General features: G+C 45.6%; 1 protein-coding gene across 14 annotated transcripts in view; it reads left to right on the top strand.

The window, feature by feature from the left end:
• The first annotated feature begins 3,267 nt into the window (after positions 1–3,267).
• LIMCH1 (LIM and calponin homology domains 1) overlaps positions 3,268–19,767 on the top strand; it is a 349,588-nt gene continuing 333,088 nt past the window's right edge. For 6 of the 14 annotated variants that reach the window (XM_059067026.2, XM_067036161.1, XM_067036160.1 and 3 more), the window contains exon 1: positions 3,268–3,456. In XM_059067026.2, the coding sequence (XP_058923009.1) occupies positions 3,361–3,456 (96 nt within the window). In that variant the 5' untranslated portion in view covers positions 3,268–3,360. The remainder of the gene's footprint in view (positions 3,457–19,767) is intronic. The other 8 variants (XM_067036168.1, XM_059067022.2, XM_067036162.1 and 5 more) reach the window with 4 other exon arrangements.

Here is a 19,767-nt window from a genome sequence, read left to right as displayed (position 1 = left end):
ACTGATGAATGATATACAAAATATGGTATAGCCATACAGTGGCATGTTATTTGTCCATAGAAAGGAATGAAGTACTGATACATGCTGTAACATGGATGAACCTTGAAAACATTCTGCCAAGTGAGAGAAGCCACACACAAAGGACCACACCTTGTATGATCTCATTTATATGAGATGTCCAGAATAGTCAAATTTATAGAGACAGAAAGTAGATTAGTGGTTGCCAGGGCTTGGGGGCATGCGAGGTTAGGGGGATAACTGCTACAGAGTATGAGGTTTCCTTTTTGGAGGGATTAATGTTCCAAAATTAATGTGGTGATGGTTGCACAACTCTGAATATACTGAAAAACACTGAACTATAGACAGTCTAAGCGGGTGGATTGTATGGTATGTGAAGGATATCTTAAGAAATCTGTTGCCAAAAAATCTATGCTCTTTGAATACATTATATCCCTCATTTGGCATTTACTATATATTGTCTTATAGTTTTTTTCCTAATAAAAATGTTGTTTCACACATCCCAAATAGTGATGATGATCTCTGAATTATAGGGTTTCTTCCAGATTAGTTTTCTTCATTATATTTTTCAGATTTTTTCCAACAGGCATTACTTTTATATATGAAAACTAGACTATACAGAAATGAAAATTCTGTGTGTCCCTTTGTGGATTCTTCTGATGCTAGTACAATCTCTTACATATAGTAGGTGCTTAACAATGATTTGTATATGTTATTGATAATGACGCTAGGTTTGAACTCTATTATGGATTTAAGTCTTTAGGTCTTCGGTAACATGTGAATTTGTTATTGGTAGCAGAGTTCAGGAAAAAGCAGATGTCACCTTGTGATCATAAACCTTAAAACACTTAAAAAGTACTGAAAGAAAAAAATAGGCTTTAGTACAAATGCCAATTTTGATAGCAGATACTTCAGAGATATGGTGGATTTAACTTTTATGCTCGTTTTCAAATGGCTGCAGATATGTCATTTGGGTCACCAGGCTTCCCCTACTCCTAGTCACTGCACGCAGTGGAATCAGCCCAAAGTGGCATCTCGTGTCAGTGTGCTGCATCATTTTGTGAATTATTTTACTTTACCATGTTTCTTCATGGAGACAAGGTCATCTGCTGACTATATTTTACTAACCCTTTTCCTCTGCTTGCCTTCTTCACTCTTCTTTATAACTTCTCCTCCCTCTCTTCCTTTCTGGAAGGCAGGACAGGAGGGAAGCTCAGCTGGCTTGTACTGAGCAGTAATTATATGCCAGGCCCAGTTTTGGTCCTTTCACATTCAGAGCTCCTGTTTGCTCCCACAGTGATGTGCTGAAATGTTGCCATTTCAACCTCATTTGAGATGAGGAAACTGAGGCACATACTGTAAGCGGCAGAGTCTGGCCTGGGACTAGTAAGGCAGCTTGGTGTGCGGTTAAGAGCAGATCTGGCGCCAGGCTGTCTGAGCTTGAATCAGGGTTTCACTGCTCACCAGCTGTGTGACACCCCTCTCAGTCCCCTGGTTTTTTCATAGGGATGGTAATAGTGTATCTTACATGGTTGAAATAGGGAATGAGTTAGTCAATTATTTGTAATGCACTTAAAACAGTGCCTGGCACAATTCAAGTGCCATGTAAGTGTTTTAAAAGTAAATAAACTAAAGCCTGTCTGACTCCAAAGCCAGTAATAGTGGAATTTCAGGCCTGCTTTTTGTTCCATTCTCCCATTATAGCAGCAGAATTAGACAAAGGCTAAACTTGGACTCTGAACAGGAAAGAGACTTAGCTGCTGAGGCACCCATGGACTTCTTGCCCTGCCCACTGTGGTCTGGCACCCCCCATCTCACCTGTCTCTCCCATGCTATCATTCCCACCTGATTCTTTGCTCACCACACTCCAGTAACGCTGGCTTTCTGTGGGTTCCATGAGCCCTACCAAGCTTACTTCTACCTCGAGGCCTTTGCACCCATCTGGAAATGTTTCTCCAGATTTCTGCATGATTAACACCTTCCTCATTCATGTCACCTCATCACGTCATCTTGTCAGGAAAACCTTCCTTGATCATCATTTGGGCTCTCAGGAAAAACAGCAGGCGTGCTCACATAAAGGTGGCTGAGAAGGGTTTATTAGGAGACCATTAGCAGGGAGTGGGCAGGCCGGAAACCAGAAGAGGATGGGGAAGGCTTTACCCCCACTGGGCCTGGGGAAGTCGGGTGGCACAAGAGGAGACCGGGAACCTTCAGAGAACCCAAGGAGAGGCCCCAGACAGACTGGCAGCCTTGGCGGAGTGGTGCTGCCAATCCCCCAGCCTTTTGCAGAAGAGGCAGCAAAAATACCCCCACTTCCCTCTCCTCCAGCCTGCTGACCTCCTGCCTCCCTCCCATCACCAGAACCTGGACTCACAGGCCAGCCTCCCAGGTGAAGGTGGAGAGGCAGTACAAAGTTAGCCAATACTCTCTTCCCAGGTCATAGCTGATCTTTTCTCCTCTTTCATCTTCTTAGCATATATCACTCTCCACCATTACCTTCTTTTGTTTTACCCCATTCCCTCAAGAATGTAATTATTTTGAGGGCTGGATTTTCCAGTTCTTCTCTTCCCTTCCCTTTTTTCATATCTGTGTCCCCAGCGCATAGTAGGTGTACAATAAAGATGAGTTAAATCAATCAACAGACTGGGACACAGGTAGCTTGCCCGCAGAGAAAAAAGTTTATAAGGGTCGTTTATCTTTTTTTTTTTTTTTCTTACAAAAAGATCAGGTGACTGAACATCCCTGGCATCGGGTCAGAGGGCTGCGCCTCTCGCCCCCCAGTTCTGCGGCCGTGAGTTGGGGACAGCAGGTGCGGGCGGCCACTGCTAGGCTGCGGCACCGCGGGCTCCCCCGGGACGCGTGCGCCCGGCTCGCCGCGCTCTCCCACGTGCGGCTCGCCCCTCCGCAGCCGGCGCAGCGCGGCGCGGGGACGTGCGGGGCGGCTGCCCGAGTCCCTCTCCCAGTCGCGTCGTGGGCAGGCAGGGAGCCACCCAGTGCTCACTCTCGGTTATTTTTAGTTGTAGGCTGACACCCCCGCCCCGGAGGGGGTGGGTGGAGCGGGCAGAGGAGGTGGGGAGGGCGGGAGCTCTTGGCGCCTCCGCGCTCGCTCCCGCGGGGACTCACGGCGCGGCCGAGCCGGGCGGCGCTGGGAACAGCTGCGGCGGCGTCCTCGGCGGCAGCGCGGCTCTCCTCTGGGACCTGCGCCGCGCGGGGGAGGGGTGGGCAGGGGAGGAGAGCGGGCGGGCGGGAAGGGGCGGGGAGCGCGCTCCTGCGGCGGCGGCGGCGGCGGCGGCCGTCCTCATCCCGGCGGCCCAGCGCTTGAGTGGACGCGGGGTTTCGCAAATGGCTTGTGCCGCTCTCGGTCTGGAAGCTCTTCAGCCCCTGCAGCCTGAGCCGCCCCCCGAGCCCGCCTTCTTCGAGGCGCAGAAGTGGATCGAGGTAGGTGCCCGCGGCTGGCGGGGGGCTTTGCAGAGGCAGCCCGGAGCCACCGACCCGCACACACACTGACGACAGGTCCAGCCTCGCCTCCCCCCACTTTCTTTTGCCAGCTGCTCCTGGGCACCCGTCAGGGCCTCGAGCGAGCTGCGACCCCCTGACGCTTTGGCACTGGCGTCTCGGGTGAGGGTGGGCGCGAAGGGGGGACACTGCGGTCTAGCTGTGCGTGTGGGGGGCAGGAAGCGGTCCCCTGAGCCTCCATCCCTCCTGCCCGCCAGCCGCGCAAATCTCAGCTCCTGCCGCTTCCAGGCGCTGCCAAAGGAAGCGCAGTGCGAGCAGAAGCGCCGCAAAGCCTCATTATGCGCGAGCCCCCGGAGTCCTTGCCGACTCAGCATGTCGGGGGTCCTGCTCCCAGTCCTACCTCCGCCCGTTGGCTCCCCCTTCCCGCCCTTCCGGAGCGGAGTTGTGCGTGTCTCCACGGAAGCGCATATACCCACCGGAGCCTCTGGCTGTATTCCTGGCACCGGGTCAGGTGTGAGGCTGGCACAGCGCAGAGGGCCGGGGAGCCTGCAAGACCCACCTGCGAATGCGCCATCCGCAGAGACGTTGCCCAGCCATTGGTAGCTCCCACTCCATCGCAGAGGCGGTGGGACGGGCTCCCAGGTGCTGGGTACCCGGCCCCGTTGGCATATTTCACTTCTTAAATGACTAGGTGGCAGGCCAGGGAAATCACTGGAGCTCTCGGCTCAGTCCAGGAAGCGCTCGCTGGGCGATCCTGATTCTCGATGTTTATCTGTAGATGCAGTTGGTGGCCCTGCGCTCCCGAAATGAAGTGTCTGCGGGGGTCAGGACGCTAGGAGGGTGCGAGCGGGGAAAGGTGACCCCTTATGATCCGTGCAGTGAGCCTCTGTTTTGCGGCTGGCGGCCTTTCTTGAGGCTTAGTGGAAGGCGAATTTGACCCTCTTTTCCTCAGGGACAGGCAGCTCTCCCTCCCCGGTAGTTCAAAGGAAGAAATGTACCGCTAAGTCATGATCCAGCAATGGTGAAGCCTGTTAGTACTCAGACTGTCACTTAGTGACACCCTTGATGCTGCTGGGGTAACAGAGCTACGATGGTACAGATTTAAATCTGCTGAGATGCCTGGAGAAACCACCCTCACTTAATGCTGCTCTAATGCTCCAGCCACAGGCCTGCACCTTACAGGGTTAACCTGCTTCATACAAGCAAGAGTGTCAGACAGAGTTTAGAAAGATCTATTTAAAAATAGGGTTAAAGAAACAGAAGAATAAACTCGAGGCTCTATTGCTAAAAGCCCCAGTCGTGTCTCTCATAATTTGATGGCTAATGAGCATATGAGAAAAATACCTTGGCTTTTTATTTGTGAGATGTGGCTGGCACGGCTTGGGCTGTGACAGGTGCTTTCTCTGTGCTGCATACTTGGGCTCACAGGACATACAGGAAGCATTTGTAGTCACTGGCTTGGCTGAGAGTTGGAGAGCTGTGTTTTTCATGTTCTCGAACTTTAAAATTCTCAGGAGAGATTTTGGATGTGGATGGTGAGGAGGGGAGGGTATAAGAGCAGGGCACTTTATGATTCTTGAAGGCAAGCGGTTTATTCCCTATTTCCTTAATTGTAAGTAACACGGGCATACATACTATACTTTTAAAAAATGTGTTGTGGGATCAGTTGCACACAGGAAAGTGCACACATCTCAAGTGCACACCTCCATGAATTTTCACCTAGGTATGTAGTACTCTAGCCCCCACTTAGATTATGATCTAAAACATCTTCTTCAGCCCAGGTCACAGTCTGTTTTTAAGTGGTGGTATATTTCAAGCTAAATATTATGCAGTGCAGAATATCAGTTTTTGTCCTGGTTCCACAGGTTTAAAAACAAGAAGGGCTTCCTTAAGAAAGCAGAGCCCCATTGGGCCCTATAGACAGTTGGGCATTGTTCTTGATGCTTTACCAGATCTACCAATTTGAGAATGTGAAAGCCGTAACGGGCAGTGCGTGGCTTTAGGACGAAGCAGTCGTGGCGCTGTGCGTGTGCATTATTGAAGCGGCCTATCTCCTTTCAATCGCGGAGTTGGGTTTCACGGAAAGGAGAGCTTCCCCTCCCAGGCTGTATAAAAAGGTGTTTGCTCCGGGGAGAGATAGAGACCGTCCCTCTTCCTTCCCGGAGATTCCTCTTGAAATGTAAATGCCGCGTCTGCAAACCGGGGGAACCCAGGAGCAGTAACAGATGGTTCTGCGCGCAGTTGCCCAGTGAACAAAGATTCCTCGGCTAATATAGCAATAATGTAGTACTTAGTGCGAGCCGAGTTCCCTGGGGGACTGTTATCTCGAGACAATTGCATCTCCTTTAGGGGCCCCGTTGTCTTCGGCAACATCCTCATTGGTAGGGCTTTGTTTTTCACTTTTGTTGAGTTGGTGATTAAATTTCCCACAGCCTTTTTTTTCCCCTTTTTCTTTTGAGTAGTCAGGAATTTCACCCTTTCAGAAAAATGTTCCCTTGGGTGCAGCAGGTTAATAAACAAACTTTGTAGTTTTTCTCTCCTCTTCAGTCCCTGGTCTTCGTTGAGTCATGGATTGGTGAGAAAACTGTTCATTCTTAATAAAGGCTCAGGGAACAAGCTCCAGGAGATAACTTGTTAGTGAGGAATTTCCCTCGGCCTGCAGTCTCGGCTGTTTGAGGGCTGTGTTACTGGACAGGAAACGGTGGCCTGGGAACCATGCCCCCATCTCACCCCACCCCCAGCTTCTGCCTTGGCTGGCAAAGGTGAAAGCCCTGACAGAGGTCACAGGCCAGGTGGGAACAGTTCCATAACACTTCCAGCGACTTTTTATAGCCGTCGGAGCAGGCTACGTGTCTTAATGTGGCTTTGGGGAGACTCCTGAAGGAAACAGCAGACTTCACATATTAACTCTGGCTACCAGCAGGCAGGGGCCTAATTTCCTTCCACATTCCTTTTCTAGAAGGCCTTCCAAAGCAAAGGGGCAGTGAGTGCAGCACAGCGGTTAGAGGTCAAGCTTTGGGGCTGGGCAGCCTGGGTTGGAATCCCAGGTGTATTGCCTTCTAGCTGTGTGACATTGGACAGGCTGTGTTTCCTCTCCTTTTGGTTCTAAATAGTTTCTTTGAAAGCTAGCGCTAGTCGTTAACAACAAAAATAACAAAGAGATATTGTTCAAAGCATCTGTAAAGCAGGGGTACTAATAGTAGCTTACCTACCTCGAAGGAGTGCTATGAGAATGAAATAAGTTAATACATTTAAGATGCTTAGAATAGTATGCAGCATTTAGGAAGTGCCGCATAAGTAGTGGTCATTATTATTATTACCATTATATTACTACTGCTATTAATATCACTACTACCATTACTACTATAGTACCGCTACTATTACCACTGCTATCTTTATTAATACTGTTATTGCTATGATTGTTGTTTCTATTGTTGTTAATAACAGCTACAGCTGATTTTGGAAGAAAATCTTCAGAACCTTGAGTTTTTTAGTGTAAAACATATAATTCAGTTGTCTACTGACCTAATTCTGTTGTCTTACCTTATTAGCTTCAGATACCTGGACTAGAAGTTAAGTAGGTGTTGTGTGTTATTCTGACTTGAGTTAAAAGAGATTTAGGCATCAGAGGAAAACCAGTAATACCAACTGATAAGATGATCCTGGTAGTCCATTAAGGTTTAGAAAATTATTTCTCAATACTGTGTTGACTATTTAAGTTTAACGCATAGTCTTTGTTAACCAGACTCCAAGCAGAATGCTCAATTCCTCTCTTCTTGCACACAATCCAACATTAAATCGTTAAACAAATGGTGGTTGTCTGAATATTCAACTCCAGTGTAGCAGTGTTTTGTTCATTGACGTTGTCTCAACACTCCCTGTAGAAGAAGAAGTCCCCCATTTATTTTCCTTCCTCCCTTCTTTTTCCTCTTTCCCTCCCCCCCACGCGCCCCCCGTGATGGTAGTTATTGAGTTACAAGACTATGTTAGCAGGTAGATGATTCTAATTTTCTTGGTCTCCCCTCTCCCCTTTGCTTCTCCACCCACAAGAGTGTTTATCTGTTCTAATCTGTAGTTCTCTGCAATGCCAAACACTTTCTGGAGAAACAGATGTCACTTCAACTCAGTTTCAGTTGTGATTTGGAGCAAGTTGCCAGGCCTTTAGGGAGGGGTTGGAAATTTCAACCCAACTCAGGCTTACTTCTCAACTTGAGACGTTTCTGGACTCCTTTAACTTTAATCATGTCATGCCTGTGGGGCTTGGTGCTGCATATAATCTCATTTGTGACCTAATCCGTATTTCACATGAGTGGGAACTAGTACTGGGATGGATCAGGTCATCATTTGGGGTCATCTCCCCCTGCTCACATAGAATTGTTTTCTTATTCAACTGGGACCTGCTTTTGAAGATGAAAAGCACCGAGGGTACCTTAGCTCTCCAAGACTGAAAGCTGTTGTATTGTTTGGCAGTTGAGAGAATTTATCTGTAGCCTTTGAGAGAATGTAGCATTTGGTGGCCAGGAACATACGACATTTGCCATGTAATGATGAATGAACATATGCCATGAGTTATACAGTCATTCGAATTCTCCTTCTCTGTCAGGACTTGATGACTCTTACATCATTTTACTGCAACAGAGATTTAACTTTGCATATGGTTCTCTACTCTGCATGGAGAGCTAGAGAAGAGGAAGAAAAACTTTTCTGGCCAGCTCAAGAAAGGAGTGGTGGTCTGAATAGATATGGAAATGAGAGCAGGCAGCATCCTTCTCACAGTGACATTTAAATAGTCTGGCTTGTTTGTATACAAGGGCTGCTATGACACAATGCTGTCACGTGGTAGGAGAACAGTGAGGTCCCACAGATTTGGGGAAAGGGGAAGTGGAGTGGGAGGTAGGGCTGGCTCTTCTGGCCCCAGCATCTCCCTGGAAACCAAGTTTGCATCAGGCAAGCTCCAGCCACCAAGAGGGCGGTAGAGTGGGGTGTGTGTCCCCAGCAACTGGATCTCTGGGTCCCCGGTTCTCTATTGATGTATGACAATGGAGCCATGATGTGGACATCTGGCCGGGGATTCTGTAAGTGGCAGTTGGTGCTAGGTGGGACCAGGCAGCTCCTGGAAATTGGCCTGGAAACTTCTCTTTTTGCTTTGGACTATCCTGAAACTTAAAAGTGTCATAGCTAGGGGTAACATGATAATGATAAGGATGGTGATGAAACCAGTGCTCATGATGATAATAGCTGATATTTACTGAGTATGTGTCAGGCACAGGGTGAAAAACTCATTAATCCCTTATAAGTAAGTACTGTTAATTATCCCCATTTACAGGTGAGAAGATATCTTCCCCAAAGTCACAAAACTAGGACTTTAATCGAAAGCATCCTTTCCTAACTTCTACAAATATATGTACCCAGATATCCAAAATTTACAGCTGAAGACATTGTGGCTTCCAGGAATTAGGAGACTTGCTCAGGGTCACCTAGTCAGGAAGTACTGGTTAGAGTCAGGATTCGAAACCCAGGCTGTCTAACTTGGAAGCCCTTGTTACCTTTTTATTTAAAATTTTTATTGAAATATAGTTGATTTACAATGTTGTATTTGTTTCAGGTGTACAGTAAAGCAATTCAGTTATACATATATGTATATATTTTACATCCTCTTCCATTATAGGTTTTTACAAGATATTGAGTATAGTTCCCTGTGCTATACAGTAGATCCTGGTTGGTTATCTATTTTAAACATAGTAGTGTGTATATTTTCATCCCAAACTCCTAATTTATCCCTCTCCCCCCCCTTTTTGGTAACCATAAGTTTGTTTTCTATGTCTGTGAGTCTATTTCTGTTTTGTAAATAAGTTCATCTGTATCCTTTTATTAGATTCCACATATAAGCGATATCATATGATATTTGTCTTTCTCTGACTTACTTCACTTAGTATGATAATCTCTAGGTCCATCCATGTTGCTGCAAATGGCATTATTTCATTCTTTTTTATGGCTGAGTAATATTCCATTGTATATATGCACCACATCTTCTTTATCTGTTCATCTGTTGATGGACATTTAGGTTGCTTCCATGTCTTGACTATCGTAAACAGTGCTTCTACGAACATTGGGGTGCATGTGTCTTTTTGAATTATGTTTTTCTCCAGATATATATCCAGGAGGGAGATTGCAGGATCATATCCCTTATAGTGCTTCCTACATTTAGGACCATGTGTGAAAATTTCTGTAAGGACTGAGCTTTCTGTCCCTCTGACTGTGCAGAGGTTCCCCCCACCCCTGCCTTTTTTCTGAGTCATGATGTGGATTTCAGAAGCTATGGCTCCCTAGTTTGTTTTTCTTCACAGTTTGTACCTTTCTGCTGCCAGGACTGAGGGGCTGTCCTCACTGGGACAGACCTTACATTGGCTGGGGGAGGGGTGGGACACCAGGTAGGTGGCTCTCCCAAGGCCCTCAGGCTCTGCACCTTTGCTGGCTGCCTTCACACCTCACTTTGCTAAGGCGGAACTGGGCAATGGCATTGTCTGTAGTTCAGGGTTGCTAGAATCTGGTTTCTGTCTCCTGTTGTTACAGCTCCCAGTCACTCCATTGAAGTTTTATTAGGGCAAACGGCCAATAAGTAAGTAATTAGTTTAAAAAATTTTTAAAAAACTTGCTGATTCCTTAACATACGATTACTTAAGAGGACAGATATTCTAGAATATTTTATGTTTATGATATTAGGGACTATGGTTCTCTTGTTAGTTTTACCTGTATATATGGCTGTTCCATATGGGGATGCATAAATGCATAGTTCACGTGTGCTTTAGCATTTTCTAATGGAGAAGTTGAGTAGGTGTATTATTCCATACTTTACCTTCCCCAGAGAGTTTGAGTAAAGACCTACTACCTGTGTGATCTGTCTTGTGCGCCAAAACACAAAAGGCTATGGGTGCAAAGGGCTGTCTCTTCCCCATGCTGATGTGTTTAAGCGCTGTCGGCACATCTGTCTGAGGCCTTTGCCACAGCTCCTTCACTCTTACCTGAGAGTTCTCCTGTTTGGACAGGAGCTCACCTGGGAACAGTTTTGTTCTTGAGTTCAGCCAAGAGGCAGGTCCTTCCAAGAGAGGAGATTGGCGGCCTCTCCTGTAGGTATCCCGGTCCCATCCTGAAGAACTGAACGGTCTAAACAAAGTAGCTCTGTGACCTCTGGGAATCTTGGCTGTAGTCGGCGTCCCTGTCACCTACATTCCAGTCTAACCCTAGTCATTTCGGCCTTTATTTTCATGGTTAAGGACTGAATCGCTTAACACTGGTTGATTTTTTTTTTCTACTTTAATAGCGATATCACAACTTTTTTTTTTTTTTAACATTGGTGGATTTTTGACTAAACTACTTCCATTGGAGCTAGATTTTTAAATTTTTTTGAAGCCCAGTTCACTCTTCTGTGATTTAGAAAACTGTGCAATACAATGGTATAATATTTCCCCTCATTTGTTCCTAAGGATGTGTGTGTGTTTACTTTTGAAGCAAAGGAAAGGTATCAGATAGGATCTTTTTGTGGGGGGGAGGGTAGAGTGGGAAAAAGGAGGACTTCAGTGCAGTCAAATGAGGAAAGGAAAGGACAACAGAACTTTATTTTTAAGTAACTGAGAAATATAAAAATAGCCTAAATTAGAGGCTTACTAGAAGATACAGGAAAAAAAATAGTCCTTGAAAAAAAATAGTCCTTATAAAAAGAATGATGGAATATTGGAAAGACTTCTGCCTGGACATGGGGAGATGTTATATCTCTCTTTGCAAAGAAGAATGATGTCATGGAGTTCAGCTCTGCTGTGGTAAAATTCCATGTTTGCAGTGTTGAAAACAATAATCCCAAAGAGATGTCTTCATGTAGCTAACCCTGATGGGGTGGCCATTGAATCTCAGGGAATTATCTTTGGCATAAGGGGAAAAAAACAAGGTGATGTAGTCATAAAACATTCACCTAAGGAATATCTTGGCTGACACCTTTTCTCACTAAACTTATACTATCTGCAAAACTGTATCCTTTTATTTATGCTGGGACCTTAAGGATAAAATATTGGTTAGGCTGCGAAAGCTCCATGTTTCCACGGCTCTGCATTCTGACTGTGACAGTTACAGCCATTGTAGGAGGCAGCTCGGCCTCCTGGTCAACCTTAGAAGTTAGGGATGTACCCCACCCTTCTATTCCTAAATAGCCCATTAGGAGACCATGTAAGAATAGACCTACACTTGTTTTTGTTTTTTATAAAGGTCAAGGGCAGAAGGGCTTTTTAAATTTTTACATCCCAGTACTGTTATAAAAAAGTCCTTGGCCTTATTTTTTACCAAGTGGGACACTAAGTGAGGAATTGAAGTTATTTATTGTGGAGTAGAAGGCTCTCTTTTCCTCTCCTAAGAAATATTTTAAAAAATGATATTCAAAATTTATTTTATTCTAATGGGAAACTGAATGAAGGCTAGGATAGGCTCAGTCAAATGGTTTAAGATACGAAAATAATTATTTGGGATGCTTTGCTGTCACTCACTTATAAGTTCACTTCAGTGTAAACACTAAAAATAAGCATTAATGGTGAAAATAATCATTAATGTGTGAAAGTGGGTTTTTTTGTTTGTTTGTTTGTTTTTGCGGTACGCGGGCCTCTCACTGTTGTGGCCTCTCCCGTTGCGGAGCACAGGCTCCGGACGCGCAGGCTCAGCGGCCATGGCTCACGGGCCCAGCCGCTCCGCGGCATGTGGGATCTTCCCGGACCGGGGCACGAACCCGTGTCCCCTGCATCGGCAGGCGGACTCTCAACCACTGTGCCACCAGGGAAGCCCTGAAAGTGTTTTAAACAAATTTTGAAATTCATTTCCTGAAAAGTGTTAACTAAGCTCCAACCATATACCAGGCATAGTGCTGAGAACCAAGGTTAGGTGGTGAGCAAAATAAACATGATTCCTGCCCACAGGAAATGCACAATGTAGTTGTGGTGTGTGTGGGGCAGAGCTTAAACAAGAAATTCATAATAACAAATTGGGATAATTGCTATGACAACAAAGAATGGGGGACTTAAGAGAAAAGGACTTTAGGCAGACAAGGATTCATAGTGAAAGTAATATTTAAGCTGAGACCAGCGAAGGGTGCTGAGCAAGGGAATTAGACTGATGCTAATTTATTGAAATAAGAGCTGTGTGTACACACAGCACATGCTTTTATGCTTTTACAGTTTTCCAGGTGTGTTGAAGGTGTGTATGTAGGGGAGGGGGCGGAGAAGGGAGCCGAGTCAGAAATTCTCAAATATTCTTGCCAGCCACTCAGAGTGGGGTTTGCATGATGGTCTACATACCGCTTAGGACCAAGGCACAGTAAATCAAGAGACCCTCTTCTAGGAGAAATGGCAGAGAGGACTTCGGGATTTACATTTGAGCTTGGACTCTGGGATTAAAATTCTTACACAGAATAGGGGCTGTAGACGCTGCACTCCACTCTGAAGTGAGAAGGGGCTGCAAGAAACCTGCCTACTTTTCAGTGAGTAAGCAGAGCAATTTTGTGTGAGACTTCGGGTGGTGACCCACAGATGTCCTTTGATTTGGGAACTTGTCTCCCAAATTCCTCTGCAAGAAGGTGCTTTATAAACTAATAAAGCCACATGTCATCTGGGAGCCCCAGAAATTGTAAACTCTGTGACTTAGGTTTCTTTTACCACTAGAGCCCCTTCCTCATGGTCCAAAATGGCTGCTAGAGATTCATCATCACGTCACCTTTCCAGGAAGCCAGATGGAGGAAGGGAAAATGAAGAGTGCATCTTTTCCTTATAAGATGTCTTTTAGAAAAGTCTTCCTGACACTTCTGGTTCCATTTTATTGCCCAGAATTTCAGTAACATAGCCGCTCCTGATTGCCGGGGAGGGTGTAATGTTTCCAGGTAATAATCTGGGTTCTATTCCTTAGGAGAGAGGGGAGAATGGTGGTTGAGGTAGGGGCACCCTGGAGTGCCCCTTCTCCACTTCTCCAGGGACAAATCCTTCCAGACAGGGCTTAAATATGACTGCCTCTGAGGCAGACTCTCTGATTCCTTTAAGCCCACTAATCCTTCTCTGTGCACACCTGACATTTAGAATTCACCTCTATTAGGAAATTGTCATATTTCATTGTAATGAATGTATGGTTGCTTGGGATCTGCCTACTTTGATAAACCCCACAGCTCTTGTGGCCAAGGTCTGGGTTCTTAGTGATTGTCCCACTCCTCTTCAGTTTATTCACTTTGCTCCCCATTAGGGCCTCAGAGCCATACTCCCCACTGCCCGAGAGATTTCTCAGTGAGCTTGTGCCCAGCTACAATTGCCTGATTGGCACTTGGACTCTGCCGTGGCAGAGAAAATAGACTCTGTTGCTGCCCTGACAGGAAGCACATTTTTTTTTTTTTAAAGACTGATTAAAAAAAGCAGTTTACCCAATAGTTGCCTGGAGACAGTCAGTGATTGGACACTTGGAAAGTGATTCCACTCTTGGCTCTTAGGTAGGTGATATCAGTTGAAGGAATTATTTAGGAGGCCACCCTTCCCCTCAGGTTGGACTGGTGCAGCGCTCACTGCACTTGGCATTTCTGTCTGCAGGGCTGGAGAGCAGACATCTCCTTTCTTTAAATAAACATGCTCCCCAGCATGCTGCCCCGGGACTCTCACCCCCTCTTTCTCTACCCACCTCAACCAATCAGTCAGGCTCCTCTCTCTCCCCTGTTGTCGGATCTAGCTAAAGAAAAAGCATGGAGGAATTTTATTGTAGTGGTCATCTGTGTGAGTTCTTATTAGATAGATATTTTTAAAAGGACAATACCCTGTAGAAACTAATGACCAACAGCTGGTATTAATAAGTGACTGTGGGGCTTCCCTGGTGGCGCAGTGGTTGAGAGTCCGCCTGCCGATGCAGGGGACGCGGGTTCGCGCCCCGGTCCGGGAGGATCCTGCGTGCAGCGGAGCGGCTGGGCCCGTGAGCCATGGCCGCTGGGCCTGCGCGTCCGGAGCCTGTGCTCCGCAACGGGAGAGGCCACAGCAGTGAGAGGCCCGCGTACCGAAAAAAAAAAAAAAAAAAAAAAAAAAAGTCACTATGGCTATGACCATTCATTGTCATGACCCAATGGAAACACTGAGAAATGGCATCCTCTCTGCCTTTCCTACAGAAAAGTTAAAAAGGAGCTTGTGGAGCTGAATGTTGTTATCAACCAACAGATGTGGTTGCCGCCTGTTTCCTCAGGAACTTTGCAAGATGTCATAAATAGGAGGGGTGGGTGACAAGTGGAAGCCTGATTCATCATGTTGCAAGAGTTGACGGAATGTGATAATGTAGTGATAAGGTAGCTAGTTCAGTGACAAATAAAAATAATAATAGTTAACACACTTGTAGAGCACTTATCATGTGGCATTGCTAGTCTGGGTGCTTGAGTTACTATATAATGTAATGTAATGTAATAACCTAGCGCTGTGCCCAGCAGATAAGGTGCTTCTCAGGTAAGCGCCATTTTATGCCCATTTTATCAATACATGACGGGAAAACTGGAGTACAGAAATGTTAATTGATTTGCCTGAAGTCACATAGTTAATAAGTGTCAGAGCTGGGATTTGAATCCAGGCAGTTTTGTTCCAGAGCTTGAGCTTGGGCTGGTGACTGCTATGCTCTAGAAGTAAAAGCAAAACTTCTAAAAGTATCATGATCTCAACTATCTAAGCAAGCAGGTGACCTGCCCTCCCTCTGGCTTCCTCTTTCCCTTAGCAGCTGTTTAGTGGGCATCTTCTGTGTGCATGGTACTGTTAGTTGCTAGGAAACAGTTCCATCTCTGTGGTTCCTGAGCACATTCTGTGAAACTGGAGCCCTTTCATTGCTTTTAAAAAGATAAATTTTGGCAGGCGAATGGTTATGACTATGATGAAAAACTATTACAGGAGCAGAATAAACCATAGCCGATGGGTGGAACTATTTTTACTTCCTTTCTCTTCACCAGTCTCTTTCCCTCTGGTTGAGACCTGGCTCCCCATCTGTGTTCAAGTAGTCCTGGAACAGAAATTATTATTAACAGGAGGAAGAAAAGCATGTGTAGTTAGTGTGTGTTCCTGCTGGCTGCTCTACATTTGTCATCCTATTTAGTCCTTGTGTGACACATATCTGTTGCCCACCGAACCAGTTCAAGGGTCTTTACTGTGCCTGTTCCAGTAAGTTTTAGTCATGTTAAGACTGGCAGGCAAGTTGGTCAAGACTCTGATCCGATGTGGCTCCAGGGCCCTTAAATGATGCAATGGTACTTCTCTTAGCTCACACATCTGGTACCTCCTGGTTGCAGCTCCACTCTCAGACCCCTTACCCGGCATGGGCCCCTGGTGTTCTGAGCAAATACAGTTGGCTCTGCTATAATTTATGTTTCCGTAGTGTGAATTATCTCATATGCAGTTGAGAAATAGGGTGTGATGCTTTTAAGATGCAAGTTGCAGTGGTTTGTGTGAGATTTTTCTTAGCACCTTAGTATTTTGCATCACCAATTAACAGTAATTGAAAGCAAAGGAGGCTAGTGGAAGTGAACAGGGGAGGCGATGGCACCTTGTTATTGCTCTGGGCTCCATTTGGCTTTGCACTTATTAAAAAGTCTGATTTTCCCAGATCTTTGTGTGTTTTATCTTATCTCCATAACGCAGCAGCTTCAGTCTTTCCTCACATGCTTTCCATACTGCACCCTTGCCCCACCCCACCTTTTTGGTAAAATTCCCACATTTATTCTATAATAGGAAATAGAACACATCTTATTTTTTTTTAATTTAATTTTTTTATATGTGTTTTTTTTAACATCTTTATTGAAGTATAACTGTTATACAATGGTGTGTTAGTTTCTTCTTTACAACAAAGTGAATCAGTTATACACATACAAGTGTTCCCATATCTCTTCCCTCTGGCGTCTCCCTCCCTCCCACCCTCCCTATACCACCCCTCTAGGTGGTCACAAAGCACCAAGCTGATCTCCCTGTGCCATGCAGCTGCTTCCCACTAGCTATCCACCCTACGTTTAGTAGTGTATATATGTCCATGCCACTCTCTCACTTTGTCATAGCTTACCCTTCCCCCTCCCCATATCCTCAAGTCCATGCTCTAGTAGGTCTGTGTTTTATTCCCATCCTACCCCTAGTATCTTCATGACACTTTTTTTTCTTAGATTCCATATATATGTGTTAGCATACGGTATTTGTTTTTCTCCTTCTGACTTACTTCACTCTGTATGTCAGACTCCAGGTCCATCCACCTCATTACAAATAACTCAGTTTCATTTCTTTTTATGGCTGAGTAATATTCCATTGTATATATGTGCCACATCTTCTTTATCCATTCATCCGATGATGGACACTTAGGTTGCTTCCATCTCCTGGCTATTGTAAATAGAGCTGCAGTGAACATTGTGGTACATGACTCTTTTTGAATTATGGTTTTCTCAGGGTATATGCCCAGTAGTGGGATTGCTGGGTCGTATGGTAGTTCTATTTGTAGTTTTTTAAGGAACCTCCATACTGTTCTCCATAGTGGCTGTATCAATTTACATTCCCACCAGCAGTGCAAGAGTGTTCCCTTTTAGAACACATCTTTTATCTGTGCTAGTAATTCTCAGTTTCTTATTGTTTTTGTTAGTGTTCTGGTTACAAAGTTGAATGGGATTTGAGCCTTCTGTCCCAACTCTAAATTTTCCATAAGCCCTGTTATATTTTAGTGTTTGATTTTGCAAAATATGAGGGTTTTGGTTGTTTGTCTTACTTTGGGACATTATTGATTCATTTTTAGGAAAGTGTGTTGTTGTCTTATAGTAGAAATACTTGGATCTTAATGTCTTGTGCAGACTTACTGCCTCTCGCTCACAGGCTCACACACACACAGATGTATAAAACAACAGCTGGAAGATTCCCGGTGCTGGAATTGAGGATCTTGGGTCCTAAGGAAACATTTTTAGGAACTTCACATTTCCTATCTACTGTCAGATGACCTTGGACAACATTCCTCAGAGAAGCTCTTACTGATTTTGGAGAGGTGGTGGAATAGTGCATTTTTTTTCCTGAGGCATTTTTCTTTGGGATTTTATGCCTTGGTAGCACTTAAAGCAGCGTCCTTCTCCCTAAGGGAACCTATGAGAATTATTTGTTGTGGGTGAGAAGCTCTTGGAAATGAGGTGAGTTGGAAATGAGGAAACTGAGACTAGAGGAAACAGAGACTTAAGTCTAGGTGGTTTGTCTGGAGGGTTGTTGGCTTCTAGGCTGTGACTCGTGTGGCCTTCCTGAGCCAGTATATACATATTGGCAACTTGTCTCAGTTTGGGACATTATTCGTTCATTCATTATATATTTATTGAACATATCCTAAGAACTCAGGAGTAGATGAGACAAACGTGGTCCCTGCCCTTGTGAAGTCACCCTCTTCCAGGAGAGACAGACCCTGAACACAGAATTCTGTGTGTGTGTGATGCACGTTCAGAAAGGGAAGAGCAGGTTGTGTGGACATGGAGAGGGCTGGGCCTCCTTTGGTCTGTGGGGCCTCAGGCAGCCTCTCTGAGGAAGTGCTGTCTAAGCTGAGACCCAAAGGATGAGCAGGGACTGGCCAGACAAAAGAGAGCAGGAAATTATGTTCCAGGTGGAGGCTGAGGGGTGTGTGAAGACTCCAAAGAAAGCGTTGGAGGAGCCCAGCGAGGAGTTGGGTGTGTCGGAAGTCAGGCTGAGGGAGGTGGGGGATGAAGCTGGAAGGCGGGATGGAGGGAGGGCTGCTCAGCCTGGAGCAGGAGGTGGGTAGTACTCAGGGCTGCCTGGCCCTAACCTGGGGCCATGGCTGGCTCTCTCTTGGAAGACAGGGACCAGATTTTCTCCACACTTCCTCAGAGTATCGTAGTTCATGATAATAATTTATGAGGGCTTGGGACTTCCCTGGTGGTGCAGTCATTGAGAGTCCGCCTGCCGATGCAGGGGACAGGGGTTCGAGCCCCGGTCTGGGAGGATCCCACATGCCGCGGAGCAACTCAGCCCATGTGCCACAACTGCTGAGCCTGCGTTCTAGGGCCCGTGTGCAACAATTACTGAGCCCGCGTGCCTACAGCCCATGCTCTGCAACAAGAGAAGTCACTGCAATGAGAAGCCCGCGCACAGCAATGAAGAGTAGCCCCGGCTCGCCGCAACTAGAGAAAGCCTGCGCCCAGGAACAAAGACCCAACGCAGCCAAAAATAAATAAATTAAATAAATAAATTTTAAAATAGTAATAATTTACGAGGACGTATCGCCTGTGGCCCTATTCTAAGCATTTAACTTCTCAACCGTCGTGTGAGCTAGGTGCAAACTCTTATTACTTCCATTTTACAGAGAAATAAGTAAATAATCGAAGGTCACACGGTCATTAGGTGGTGGAGCTGATCTTCAAACCCAGGCAGTCTGGCTGCTTTACCTCTGCTAGTAACCACCATGCTGTGGGCTGTGATATAGGCTCATCACCAAGGGCAACCTTGAAGGATATTGGTGATGGGGGGGCGGGGGGGGGGCAGTAGTGAAGAGGTGAGGTGGGGTGGACATGAGATGATGCCCTAGGATGCTGGAGGCCCGTGTTGGCTTTAGAAATGTTTTCAGTATTTTTAAGGAAACTCCCCAAATGAATCTCTTTACACAATATACTGCTTGACAGTTGCTGCTACCTGGAAAAGAGTGATTTTATCCAGATGAGACCCTAGACATCTCTCTAACCCTACATTCTAATGCATATGTCATGGTCTTGGTTCCCAGGTGGCCTGATGGACCCTGGGGTTGCTCTCACATAAGAAACCACTGACTTTTAACTTGAATCAAGAGTTGTGAATTGTATAATGTGTTAAAAAGATTTTTCTTATTCATTTGGCTTTTATTTGAGTGTGTTTAGTAATTTTTTTCATTCAAACATTCTTTTGTGTGTTTTAGTTAGTATTCTGATGGTTGTAACAAACAGAAATCCAACCTAAACTGGCTTTAGAAAAAAGATGGTGTATTGGCCTATTGACAGTCTGGAGGTAGATTCCTACTTCAGATGAGGCTGACTCAGCAGCTCATGGTATCAGTAAGGATAAGGATTCTCTCAGCCTTTCAACTGTGCTGTACATTGCATGGCTTTATGCTCTGGATTTATGTAATGTATCCATGCCTGCCCTACACCATTACAGAAAGTCCAGGCTTTTCCATTTGAGGACTTGGCGGGACAAGAGCAATTCCAGTCCTCATATTCTCTTTACACCCTCTGGCCAGAGAAAGGAGACACAGCCCTCTTTCATGATCACC

The sequence above is a fragment of the Kogia breviceps genome, chromosome 6 (assembly GCF_026419965.1).
Source record: "Kogia breviceps isolate mKogBre1 chromosome 6, mKogBre1 haplotype 1, whole genome shotgun sequence".
Classification (NCBI taxonomy): Eukaryota; Metazoa; Chordata; class Mammalia; order Artiodactyla; family Physeteridae; genus Kogia; species Kogia breviceps.
The sequence above is the reverse complement of the archived record's forward strand: the minus strand, read 5'-3'. Positions and strand labels throughout refer to the sequence as shown.